At 43.3% G+C, this 14,653-nt stretch overlaps 1 protein-coding gene across 1 annotated transcript in view; it reads left to right on the forward strand.

Annotated features, from left to right (window-relative positions):
- The window catches only part of HACD4 (3-hydroxyacyl-CoA dehydratase 4), a 234,004-nt gene that overhangs the window by 87,347 nt on the left and 132,004 nt on the right, over positions 1 to 14,653 (forward strand). Inside the window, exon 3 of the mRNA XM_085634413.1 lies at positions 8,124 to 8,251. Within this exon, the coding sequence (XP_085490539.1) occupies positions 8,124 to 8,251 (128 nt within the window). The remainder of the gene's footprint in view (positions 1 to 8,123; positions 8,252 to 14,653) is intronic.

Raw genomic sequence — 14,653 nt, forward strand, 5'->3', positions numbered from 1 at the left:
CATCACTACACTCATACAATTATAATTTCAATTGAGTCTAGGGTTGATACTCCCACCCCTCTATGTAACCATGTATAGAATTCATTAGGGTCAGTAATATATCTGTCCATACCTCACAAAATACAACTTTATACAATTGCAACATAGTCACTATTCCTCGGTTATGATTACCGAGTGCCAGGATCATTTGTTAAATATGGTGAGGGGGTTTCTCACATTGCACAAAGGCCTGTGTTGGCTTTTTCTCGTTATATTGCAAATAACATGGGTTCAAACTAAGAATTCATTTTTGTAAAATAATCATGGTACATTGCACAATGGATTTTGTTTATTGAAATCTTTGGATCTTCAAATGTTGCAGTGATGTTTTGCATTTGCACAACCTTAAAATGATTCAGTATGTTACTTTAGTTTAATTAGAAGTGAACTTCAGAAATGATGTGTATAATCAACTACAAAATCATCATTACTCAATCAAACAAAATTTCAACAAATGTGTTCTCTTGTCACTTAATTCTCAAGCCAGAAATGGCTTGTAAGGACAGTGCAACATTGGGACTAAGTCCACGGTGTAGAATTAGCTACTAAGTTGAGTTCTAATAGGATATGTACCGTGTTCTCAACAGTTAATACCACGAACCAGAGTATTTAATTAAAATGCTTCAGGAAATAAACCCCATGATTCTAGTCAAGTCTATCCTACCTTTTGTGATGCAAAAGTACAAATCCTTTGACGATATTCTTCACAAAATTCAGCCTCATCCCTCCCTCAGCTGCCAAATCGACTTGCTTCCAGCTAAGGCATTACCCTATAGTCATATGTATGCAGTCTCCAAGGTAAAGAATCGCTGGTAGAAGAATCACATGGACATTCAGCCCTCCAGTTACTAGCTGCCTCTGCCACTTTTTAGCTCTTTTGTCCCTACGGCAAATAGTGAAGTAAGAACATGCATTAAATATTGAAATTTGAACCATTAACATTAACAAAAATCATTACGTTTTAGGTCGAAGCCTACCAGACAGCGCAGCCGTCTGGTTTGCTAATGACATCTTGGGGACATTCGGGCAGCTTACCTGGGAGTGCATCCCACCCATTGCTTGCCATTGGGTTTGTGGTTTGTAACTCACTGTTGCTTGCATTCTGTTTGACAGCTTCATTTGATTTAGGCTTTCCAGCTTGTGTTCGTCACTTCCGTTGCCCAAAACCAATTTACTGTATTCTTCCACCAGTACTGGTTATCAGTAAACAGGCCTTTAAACCTTGTTCTTATTTTTCACCTTTGCTTTGGATTCAAAGACAGAGGTCAGATGTCAGGCTTTGTCTACCAGGGAACTTGGAGTTTATTTTTCTTTCTCTGAATTCAAAGTGAGAGGATTTATGTGACAATGATGCTAGCTACTGGAGGTGTGCTTGAGGAAGGCTGTACGATGTTATTTTTTTCCAGCACACAACGGGCCAATTCACAGAACTAATCTGAGACAAAATCCTAAACCTACTACTTTTGGTATTCACAGAAGGAATTTAGTAGTAGTAAAGTTAGGATTTCGTCTTAAGTTTGACTTAAGACAGACTTAAGACAAATTTAAGATAAACTTAGGACAGACTTAAGACAGGCTTAAGACAAAATCCTAACTTTACTACTACTAAATGCCTTCTGTGAATACCAAAAGTAGTATGTTTAGGATTTTGTCTCAGATTACTTCTATGAATCGGGCCCAACAACATTTAAATGTCTGCACATGAACTGTGCAGGTATTTCAGAATATATCAGAATAAGGAAAGCACAAATGAAACACATTTTTGGGTAATTCTGAATTGTGATGGAAACAAATATTTTAATATGATCAAAACACATCAATACACTAGGTGATGACATTTCTACACATTATCATTTGTGCGCTGTATACTTTTATCAATAAAACTGTATGTGGTGGTGCAAATGTAGTTGTCATTTTAATTGAAGATGTGTTGTTTGTAATGGCAGAACGCTACCAAACCATTCATACTTCACTTTACCACACTCAACTCCAGTCTAATCTGCATCACTCCACGCCACACTGTGTCACTGCACTCTACTCTGCACCACTCCACTCCACGCCTCTCTACTCTACACCACTCCACTCTATGCCACTTCACTCTATGCAAAATGCACACTACTCTGTACCACTCCACTCTATGTAAGCACACTCTATGCCAATCCACTCTACGCCATTCTAATCTACTCCGCACTCTAAGCCACTCTACTCTACCATGCAGCATTCCACTCTGCTCTTAAACAATCTACTCGGCGCCACTGCACTCTGCACCATTCCACTCCTGTGCATTCTGCTCTGCACCACGGGAACTCTAAGCTGCACCACTGCACACTACATTATTTTCCCAAAAAATGCACTCTACACCACTGCACTCTATGCCAATTTACTCTGCACCACTGTATTCTACGCCACTTTACTCTACTGTGCAACACTTTACGTTATTGCACTATACACCACTCTATTCTACTCTGCACCACTGCTGGGTATGCTGCTATACTCTGCACCACTCTATGCCACTGCACTCCACACCAACTACTCTGCATTACTGCATGCCATGCCACTCTACACCGTTGCACTATACATCCCTTTACTCTTCACTACTGCACTCTACATCACTTTACTCTGTGCCACTCCACTCTACACCATTCTGCTCAACACCACTGCACTCTCCACCACTGAACTCTCTGCTACTCTACTCTATTGCACTTTACGCCAATGCACTCTACGCCACTGCACTCTACACCACTGCATGCCACTACACTCTACGCCACTGTAATCTACTGTGCACCACTGCACTCCATCACACTGCACTCTACTCTGCAATACTCCACTCTAAGCCACTACATTCTACGCCAGTGCACTCTACGCCACTATTCTATGCCACTATTCTGTGCTACTGCACTCTACCGTGCACCACCCCACTCCACTTAACTTCACTCAGCTCTGACGTACAATGCAGTAGCATAGTGCAGTGGCATAGAGTAGATTGTTCCACTCTGCTCCACTGCACTTTACACCACCCTACTCTAAATCAAGGCACTGTACCCCACTGCGCTCTACTCCAACTACTCTGCACAACAGCACACTATGCCACTCTACACCATTGCGCTCTATGCCACTCTATTCTACTCTATAACAAAAACAATGTCACAACAGGTAATCTTTATAAGACCGTTAAATAAAACATGCACATCAAATTACACAAAAGAAGAAGAGAGACTCAAGGGTTGGTGAGAGATGCACAAAACAATCTGTATTTAGGGTAAAATAATACAAAGAACAGTATCAGCACTGCTTACAATAAATGTGGGCGTAACCCGAAAGAACTTGTGCTCATGAGACATATGGTGAGCGGCGCAAGTGACACAGCGAGGAAAGGCGCAAGGTAAACACACATAACAATATATAGAAGGTACTTTTTGTTCACGATTAGTTTTGGCATGAATTGTTTTACAATTGATAGACAATTTTGTGAACTGTAGAGTTACTCTAAGGTGTGCCTTGGGAGATCAACGGCGTTTCGACCTTTAATAACTTAAGATTATCTTCAGGACCAGGTTACTGTAAGTTTACGTGCTGAGTACGGTGTGGGTCTAGTGAAACGTATTAAGGATTCCTGGACATGAGGAAGGACCAATGTAGGTAAATGAATTGCACCGCGGCCGGGTGCTAATTGCAACAGATCAATTTGCTAGATAAAACGTGGACTCGAGTAGAGTTTGGAGGGGGAGTTATGGTCCAGCATAGGGACAACGAATGTTGCTAGGGTGCGCCAACCCGGCGTCATGGTGAGGGTGTCAGGTGGCTACAAGGAAGATTTCAAAAGCGATGACTTCGGGGCAAGAAGTCCTGCAGGATCCTCAATCGGCTTGAAGCTCTCCTCGGCGTAAGTCCTGTAGAGACTTACGAATCCTTAATACATTTCCCTGGACCCACACAGTACTCAGGACATAAACTTACAGTAACCTGGTCCTGAGATGACCTTAAGTTATTAAAGGTCAAAACGCCGTTGACCTCCCAGCACACACCTTGGCGCAACTCTGCTGTTCACAAAATTGTCTATCCATTGTAAAACAATTCATGCCAAAACGAATCGTGAACAAAAAGTACCTTGTATATATTATTATGTGTGTCTTACCTTGCGCCTTTCCTCGCTGTGTCACTTGCGCCGCTCACCGTATGTCTCACGAGCATCCACGTGCACAAGTTCCTTCGGGTTACGCCCACATTTATTGTAGACAGTGCTGATACTGTTCTATGTATTATTTTGCCCTAAATACAGATTGCTTCGTGCATCTCTCACCAACCCTTGAGTCTCTCTTCGCCTTCTTTTTAGGTCTCGCGCCTAGCGATGCAGTGCGCAGCACTGCTTGCGCAGCGAGAGTGCTTTTGGTCGGGGTTCAGAAACAGAGCTTGGAATCGCACACGCTCATGCGTGTGCTTTTCCTTTGGTCGCCCGCTATTGGCCTTTGCGTGCGTGTTTTTTTACTAAGACAGCACGCAACAGGCCAAAGGCGGGTGTATTGCTCCGCCCATGGCCTATTGATGTCTGTTTCCCGCACCAAAGGCCATGTGGTTTCAAAATCGTGCCCAGACACGGGCGCGATAAGTGAAACCACATGTTTCGCTGTGGCGCGCGCACCACTCGTTCAATATTATATACGAGCCATAGTTGCGGCTTATTTATCTTATGCAACTAACAACCATTGTCAAAGCCAATAATCTGGACGTGTTGTAGGTATGATGTTACTTGTTGTATCATATATCTAGATGCAATAAAAGAAAAAGAAAAATACAAGTCAAGCGGCACACTATGCTAAACACAGATTTTTAGCTTAGATGTCTTTACTAGTCTAGTTATAAAGTATCACCCAAACGGTTACTCGCGAGTCCGGCAAACATCGCACATAGATACATTGTAAACATAGAGACGCCACAAATGTGATCACTGAAAACTTATCAGCTATCGTGTGCCAGTGTACAAATGAGGGTCACAGTATTGTGCATGCATGTCATAACGTACGCCCCCTACTGCCCGCCGTTGGGGCACGTCTCAAGTGTACTGTTACCTCAGACTCCATGGCAACATGCATTATCCTCCCAACTGCCGACGATCTCAATACACAGCCCACGAGGGAAGAGGATCAGGTAGAGTTCCAGACCCTTTACTCACCACCTGGCTGCCCAATGCCTACCTGCACAGGAGGACATGGCCGCGTGCCTAGCGGCCTGATACGCAGAGCACCCAACACTGGCAAGTTAGTGTTTACCCATCCATAGCGGAGCGTCTCTTTCTACGTCATGCCCCGGCCTGATAGGGTGTTGTGCGTGCGCGCACTCAAAGGCGGGGCAACTCCGGTAGCGATGGCAGGTGTAACTTGATGACAGGTGCTGCTTCAGGTGCATCCCTGCGAGAATGTCGGAGCATCACGGTCTCACAACAGCTCATGATTTTACCATGAATCGCATCACGTTTTAGTCACTAGTTCTGAATGTTCTTGTAACTTACCTCATGAGTTAATGTGTCCGGGATTTGTATGCGCAGTTTTTATAGGACTAAATGAAATAATGACACTTCCAGAATGTAATTAACTTATAATTATTTAAGTATAAAGGCCCACAGACAGCGGACACGAAGCGCAGCTGACCTGCAGAGCAGCTGGTGAAGGAATGTCCGAACATTCCATGACGCGTCATATATACAAACACAGAGCTCCACTCTATGTCACAATGCATGAGCAGTATGGTGGGAAGTTGGGCGCAACCAAACTATGCACAGAGTAAAACTTTACTGTTCCAAATGACAGATACAACAGTACACCACTTATTAGTTGTGTTTCTGGGAACTCTCAATGTGTCCAACATACAGGGCAAATATTAAACTGTCACTGGATGGTTACCATATTTTTTGTTTTTCTATTTTGATGCTTTTATATTTTAATTTATTTGTATTCAAGCTATAAAATAATTGTATACAGAGCATACAGTGACATCAATAAATATAACAGCTTAATTACTCTGATACTTAAAATGTATAGCATTTTTAAAATACAAGGTTTAAGATGAGAGAAAATAGAAGAAAGAGGGAAGAAAAGGAATTAAGAAAGGAAAAGAATAGAGAAATAGATACTGAAAGTAAAATACGAATGATTTGTTATGGTTTTCTTTTACTATATTTTGATTTAAATCTTCGGATTTTTAATTCAGAAATTAACAAACACTATTTTGTTGCTTTAAAGAGGAAAAATAAATGCAGGCAGGGGTCGAAGTGCATTAAAAAAAGTATAGGAACTGCGATAATTTGCGCAATGGAACGGGGTTGAGTGAGCATGAGGCAGGGTCAAAGCGGCTGAAAAAACAAGCATTTGCAATGCAATTGGTCTCGCATTTACACGAGTTTAAGCTATTGGCATTGTAAATGACAATGGGATTTATTTATGTTTCAAAAACCAAAATATAAATAAAAGGCATTGTCATTTACAATCCCAATAGCTGAAACTCGCGTAAATGCGAGACCTGTTGCATTGCAAATGCTTGTCTGCAATTTGATGTGCATGTTTTATTTAACGGTCTTATAAACATTACCTGTTGAGACATTGTTTTTGTTATCCACTATTATCACCCAGGTCTCAACTGGGTATACGGGTGAACTCCTGTTGGTTGATACCACTCTATCCTACTCTGCACCACTTTACTCTGCACCACTGCTCTCTGCGCCACACTACACCACTGCTCTCTGCGCCACTCTACACCACTGCTCTCTGTGCACCCTGCTCTGCCCCACTGCTCTCAACGCCTCTCTACTTCTCGCCAAACTACTGTGCACCACTGTACTTTACGTCACTTCACTCTATGACGCTGTACTCCATTAAACTCTACTTCACTCTGACACTCTACAACACTCAACTCCCTTCCAAGCCACTCCATGCCGCTTAACTCCACTCTATTCTACGACACACTACTCCACTTCACTCCACTATTCTACTCTATGGTACTCCACTCTACAACACTCTACTGCACTCTGCTATTCCACTTTCCTACACTAATCTACTCTATGCCAGTCCACTCTGAGACTCTACTCCACCCTATGCCATTCCAATCTCCTACATTAATCCACTATATGCCACTCCACTCTGAGACTCTACTCAACTCTACTCCACCCTATGCCATTCCACTCTCCTACACTACTCCACTCTGAGACTCTACTCAACTCTACTCCACTCCACTCTCCTACATTAATCTACTCTATGCCACTCCACTCTGAGACTCTACTCCATTCAACTCTACTCCACCCTATGCCCGTCCACTCTCCTACACTACTCCACTCTGCCACTCCACTGTGAGACTCTACTCCACTCAACTCAACTCTATGCCCTTCCACTCTATGACACTCTACTCCCTCCACATCACTCTACACCACTCCACAACACTCCACGACCCTCCACCTTATGACACTTCACTCCACGCCACTCTCCTTTATCACACTAGCATTTCATGCTGAACAGTAGCCATGCTGGTGTACAATATGGTTAAAAAATATATATATATCTCTTAGATAGGCGAGACCTATTGGCTTTGCCATTGCTTGTTAATATTGTTTTTGATCTTATAGACCACATTAAGGCTATGAGTGAAAACTAGCTTTTTGGGACAAGATGTGTACTATTTGAGTATCAGGTAACACCATTCAGTCTATGCAGAACAGCAGAAAAATTACAGTTATTCTTTATTTGGGGTTTGGTGAATGATCTTGAGAATTGCGTTATAATGTAATAGATGATATACTATCCCACTCAGATTCTGAATGCCATCATGGTTTACGTGTTATTTTATCATCCTGCTTTATTCGCTAGAATTACCTTTGTGCAAAACGAAGTTAGTGGCACTTTTATACCACGACGAACCTACAGACGTAAACTATGATAGTACACTGCTAGCTGCTGAAGATGTTGGATGTACACATCTGTACATTATGCTTAAGTATAGGAATGGATATGTTATGTATAATTTTGAAAATAGAAATGCGGTGCAATTTTTCCGTCGTATCCAGTACAGTCTCCTCATTTGTTGTGTTTTTGCAAATTCAGATGCCTTTGCCGATACATTTTATGCATTGGGATACGTGATGCGTGTTTGCCAGCTGCTGTCGGTCTTGGAGCTGTTACACATACTTCTTGGTATTGAAAAAAAGAGATTCTGGCCAAGATTTATACAGGTACGTCATAAGCTGGTTTGTGGCAGTGCAAAGTTGAGAATGGTATACTGTATTAAAATGTACACAAGAGAATGAGCGGTGAGAGAAAGTCGGCCATCCTCGACCTCACGCACAATATCTTAATCACAACCTGGAAGAGGGACCAGAAATTTGATAATGGAAAGTTTGTGTGGGGGAAATATACAAAAGTGATTAAAACTGCCCTCACACACAGCAAGCTGTATCATGCTTCATCATAGGGCTGCTGACACACCTCCGTTCAGACCAACGCTGGAGGTGGAGCAATAGGGAGGGGGAAGACAATACAACATAAATTGAGAGAAACAGGATCACACGTGAAAAAATGTGCAGATATAGTGGTTTAAAACTGGTCTCAGGTAGTCCCTATTACAATTTTAATACTGGGTACCCTGTCCAGATTAAAAATGGACTTGTGGATGCTGGGTTGGGGAGCTTATAATGAGACACCGACCCCTCCACTCTGCAAAATCGTCGACATGTTTCAGCCGGCAAAGTGTACTACCCCGGCTTTCATCAGGACTCTCAACAATATGACCACTAATGGTACTGACCCTACCTCCTTCTAATCGAGGAGTAAAGGACAAGTCTCCCTACTGAGTCACTACTCAGTTTAAATGTGGTAGAGCCCCTTGCTCTCCGAGAGGAACCGAGTTCATTTAAAATCTAGACTTGAACTGGCGGGGAAGTGAGCACAGCTCCCTATAGTCACACTTTCGTCAGGGTAGCTGTGGCTCAAACCTTTTGTCTCTCCTGGCGCCATGGTATACTGTACCATTTGCTCTTAGTGAAGAAGTTGGTTGTCTCTGAACAAGGTGCAAAAAAGAACAAATAATACAGTAATGGATTTGTGTGTGTGAGGCCCTATTTTGTGTACAGGTTGCATCTGCCTTAGATATTGCATTTCCCATTCCAACATCGAGCGACACTTTCTGTCTGTTACTATGGAGTCCAAAAGTTAGGCATGAGAGTTATTTCTTTAAATCCATTCTATGTTTTCATGCAAAAAGTGGAAAGTAGCGGGAACAAGGCTACCCTCAGTAAGGAGGGCCCTCCTAAGCCTTTTAGTGTTTGTGTAGCATGTACTCTTACTCCCAGGAATTATCGCTTCAAAGTTGTGATTACTTGAGCTAGAGTTGACTTATAGTAAATAGTACTCATGCTGATGTAGCTGACGGTATGATTTATCAAAGATGTCTCCTAACCATGTTCCAGGGGCCACGGGGCATGCAGGAGTTACTCGGCCCCAGGAGGGGGTTGAGGCCTTCTACCTCTGATGTCACGGGGCCGAACCTACTATGGATCCCGCTCTACTGGGTCAAGCGCCGCCTTCTACACTTGACTCTCTGCTCGAGCTACGCTGCTCAACTGTCAAGGCTCCCATAGAGGAAGCTCAGATACAGTTCAGTGTACACGACTTATAACTCAATATGCAGGCAGGGCGCCAATAAATCAATGTCCAGTCAAATACTAGTTTTTGTATAAAAATAACTATTTTATTCTAACTCTACACATGCAAAACTAAAACGACATTCAAAAAACAATAACAAAGTCCCCTTGAGGTAGGAGCTCTAGTAGTTGTCAGGTCACTCCCTGTCCTCCCACCTCTAGTGGGACTCATGTGAGTGACCAGAGTCCACACATGAATGTCAGCCACAGTGATATGTGCATCAAAGGCTAATCCTGGGTCATCAGCCCTACTCTGTATGATTCTCTAATCAGCCCCATCTCCCTCTTCCTGAGATATGCCCAGGCCCCTTTCATGGTGATCTGCCACTGAACCAAAGAGCCCTTTGAAATGCAGAGGGAGAGCCCGGCCCTCCCCTCATCCAGTGCTTGTCCCACCCAGCTCACAGGAATGCAGTAATACACATTTCTGTCTGGTGGATTCCTCTACTCCCCATGTTTTCACCAGGCAGGCTTGGGCTTCCAAAAATGGAACACAAGACCTTCCATGTTATATAGTAGTGGAGGCACTTCGGCACGTAGGGTACATTCACAGCACACACACTGCGTAGTACTGTTGTCCTCATGTATTATGCTACCACCAGCATTTCCCACATGCAGTACACACACTCAGTCTGGGCACACTGTTCAGTACTGCAGTCCTGTTGTACTGCACCAGTGTACGTTATTTTAAAAAGGCACCCTGCCAGCACACACATGTTTACCATGTGTGCACTGTACTACACTTCACCCTAGGTGTAGTTTATTCCTTGCGAGCACTCAGCAAATGTTTTCCTCACTCACACACTTTCACATCAACCTGATGTAAGCCAGGGGAGAGATAAACACACAGCAGCAGAACTTTTCAAAAGGTGAGTGTGCCTGCAGGCCTCACTCCAGTGGCAAAGGGTAAAAAGAACCTGCTCCCTACAATGCATGCCGCTACCACTGCGCTTGCTCTGTTTAACTTCTGGTGAAGTTAGTCCACCACTATGAGGGTAGTGCTTTGGGCACACCTTCGAGTTCAACCAGACTGCAATCCATGAGACAGGGCTATGTCATGACACACACACATGATCCGTGTTTGCCTATGTCAGAAAATCTGCATTAGGGATCCAGACAACAATACAGTTGGGCACTCAGAGCAGGGGTACATCTCGCACCATGCAGAGGACTTGTCTGCCCCAACAACATCAATCTTGTTAAGAAGAATAAACAGTAGAACTGGGTCCCCAACAGCAAAGATATTTTTTCAAGGAGATTATACTGCCCCATGCTCATAGGAAAATTATATCTATCTGTTTACCTGTGAAGTTCCTCTAAACCCGTCAGGAAATAACATTGACCTATGGAGAAGACACTGCGTCCCCTCATGCAGTCTTCCCCAAGGCTGGCAAAAGACAAAAATTCCTCTCTCTTTAAAGATGTAGGGGCAGATTTAGAGTTTGTTGCGTTTGCAACAGAGTACCCTAGGTCTACAGTCTCCAAATGAGCTTTCTGTCAGTGAAGCCCCTGTTGGCTCTGTCGACAGAAAACGTCTTCAGCAGTCCCTGTTTGGCTGTCGGAGAGATAGGCATTACGCTGCTCACCCTATTCAGAGTGGACAGCATGATGTACTTATTATCTTATCTGTCTCTCACAGCTAGGAAATATGTGATGTTCATTTTTTAAATGCTTTATTGGTATAATAATGACAGTGATTACCGGTCAAAGTACATGCACTTATTAATGTTAGTAAAGTGTATTTACACAGGGTTACTATTGAATATTTAATTCATTCCTAAAATTATGGTGTTATTTACATGTGGTCTGTTGATCTTGTACACTTTTACCAAGTCAATACACGTACCTGAAGTGTTTATATGACCCTTTGGGGGTCAGAGATAAATACAAATATACATAGGGCTGGTGGTAACAGTGTTTTAATAACTGCATAGTATTTAGTAGTGTGTGTAATAATTTTCCAGTCAGTGCTTGTACTTTTACTTTTTATAAAGATTATTTTTTATTGACTGTTATTATTGCCTGCCAGCGAATGGTGGTTACTAGCACACACTACCACCCTTGAGTAGGCCTTGGACTGCTCTTCTCCGCTAGCCTGAGAGAGTCAAGTGCTACAGTGGGGTGTTGGGTCCACATTTGCCCTCCCCTGGGAACCAATTACTTATGCAGGCCACACAACTAATGGTCCGTGTCCTTTCAGGGTAATTCTTTTGTTTTTGAGAAACAGACTCCCACTATGAGAGTTTGTTTTTGAAAAACAAATTATGTTGAAAGTTTGGTGGACGTTCGCCGTCAGTTTTGACGGTCACCAACCAAAGTTTTTGCCTTGAAGGGAACCAATTTTTTTGTACCTTAAAGGGGATAGCCATGCCTCTGGATCCTTTCAATATACAGAGATGACCACTGAGCTAGAGCTCCTCTCTACCTCTGTCACCCTAAAAGACTATTGTCTGCCAGATTTAATGTTCTCTGCCACCCTGATGGACTGTACTCTGTCTGCCAAGGTCTCAATCTTCGTCTTATTTTCACACCCAAGTCTGCCCTGACAGGTCAAATGAATGGTTCATGCTGTCCAGTGGCTCATACAGAGGAGCTACACCACTGTTACATCCAGCTTTTAAGTCTGGGTTCCCTTTACCTTCTCTTCAGTGTGGGTGAGTTCCATATATTCAAAGCAAGGAATACAAGTGCAGGGTCAGCACCTGAGGCTGCTTTAGGATGGCCGACTAAAACAATAACACAGTCAGCATTCACAGCAGAACATTTCTCTGTGGGGGGAAACTGCCAGTTGTGAAACTTATTCCCTCTTTGTGAAGATGGGACCTGCTTTGTTCTTAGGTGACAATCTAAACCCAATGTTCCATCCCTACAACTTGTGTCCTGGATCCGAGATATAACAAGCCACCACCTCTTAATTAATACAGCACAGAATAGAGGGTAGCAGAAAAGGAAAACGAGGATCATGGACATAAACAGATAAAGAAAATAAGTCAACAAATTAGAAGAAGGGAAACAAAATCCTGGCCTTAAAGGGATGGCCTGGTTTGAAGGTTGAAGAACTACACTGTCGCCAAAGCATACCTGTGGCTCCCTTTGTTCAGTACCCCTCAAACACGTTTCAGCCTATTCCATCCATTTTTATGCAAAGCATTTGCATTTTTCTTCCTACAGCTACCTCTCCGCTGACCCTTTACACAAGAACCCATCCAGTATGCTGTCTTCAAGCCTGTTTTTAATTGCTCCAGGAAATGTGCGAAGACCTGCCTGCTCACATTTATCAAACATTAGCTCTCACTTTTCAACTACAATTGACCATCCTCATCACTCAAACATTTGACCACTTTGCTGCCTTCATGGTACTTCCATATGCATCCAACTCAGCTCTGAATGAGGTCAGCTTACCAACTCCTTTCAACAAGACCACCAAACTGCCCAGAATGATTGTAATTAGTGCTCATGAATTCAAGATTACCTTTTGCTTCCAATCCCCCAACTCTCGGACGATAAGAAACACAGGAGGGAGCATTTACAAGAAATTAGCATAGGGCAGCACCGCAAGGCTTCTTGCAGTGCTGCCTTATGCCAATTAGATAGGGGAGGAATGCACCGTATTTACAAGATAAGGTGCATTCCTGTCCTTTCAGTCAGCGCTGTTGCACCTTTTGCAGTCGTTCGCCAACTCAGACACCATTGCAATATGGTGCAAGAATGTCTCTGTTGTTGGCACAAGTGTTTTTAGGTCTCGCCTGACCCAGCGCATGCGCTGGTCTAGCGAGACATTTTGTGACGGCTCCAAAAAGTTCTACCAGGCCAGCCTAGAGCTACAGTGCATGTGCGCTGGCGCGCGCTTGCATGGCCTTGTAGATTTGGGTTTGCACACTGCGCATCTGGAGCGTCACAAAAGTGACACTCCGGCAGAAGAAATGTGTCACAAGAGGGCTTGTAAATAAGCCTCTTTCTGTTCTCCATCCATTAACTCAGTATTCCATATGTCCTTCTGGATAAAGACAGCCTTGCATTTCCTTGCTTTCTTTCTCCTTTTTAGGTCTCACAAGATCTCTTATTTCCTTACAGAGGGCTTTGAGGTCACCCTTTGATTACTATTGGTTGGCTTTATTGTCACTCTCATTTGCTAGCCTGTTATTTGTCAGCTTCCATAGACTTCCTTTCTCTTTGTTTGTTTGTCCCTTCTCTGGAGCATGGACGCATTACTTGTATCCATCACTTCTATTTCTTTCCGGGGCAACTTTTTTTCTTTTTCTTTAAACACTCTTATTGAATGTATGTTTTTCAGCTGTTTCCTTCGTTTACTTCTCCCGTGATCTATTCATGTGTTTGACACTGCCCTCCAACTCAATCTCTATTGTCCATGTGGTTGCCCCTGCTTCTCCCACCCACTCTCCGTTATCTGTTTGGCTACCCCCAGTCAGTCCTGCAGACCTCTGTTGTCCTTATGCTTGCCCACCCTCAGTGGTCCATCTGCTCCCCATCCCCACTCATGTGTCCTCTCCCTCCGTGTGGGCTCGGGGTCGCACAGGGCTAAAATTTTAAAAGAAGCTATGACAGGACTAGCGCTGGCCACCTCATATCTCTTTTTTTTTTTTTTTTTTAAAACCTTTATTTAGCACTGTGTACAAAACAAATACGGGCCTACAACCATCCGGCCGGCCTCGACACTTCTGAAGCTTGATAGCAAAGTATACGTCCACTCGGTGGCACGGCGGCACATAAAAGCATACGACCTATGTTGCAAAAAAAAAACCCCACGTGCACCGAGTGGCAGGAGACAGTAAGGTTAATTTTAAAAAGTTTTAAATGTAAGGAGATACAGAGCTAGAACGGATCAGTGCACAGAACAGACGATCATACGATAAATGGGTAACATTCAACAGGAGAGTCAACTAACAGTGAACACATCTAAAATGGCGGCACGAA

This window comes from Triturus cristatus, chromosome 2_1, assembly GCF_964204655.1.
Source record: "Triturus cristatus chromosome 2_1, aTriCri1.1, whole genome shotgun sequence".
Taxonomy (NCBI): Eukaryota; Metazoa; Chordata; class Amphibia; order Caudata; family Salamandridae; genus Triturus; species Triturus cristatus.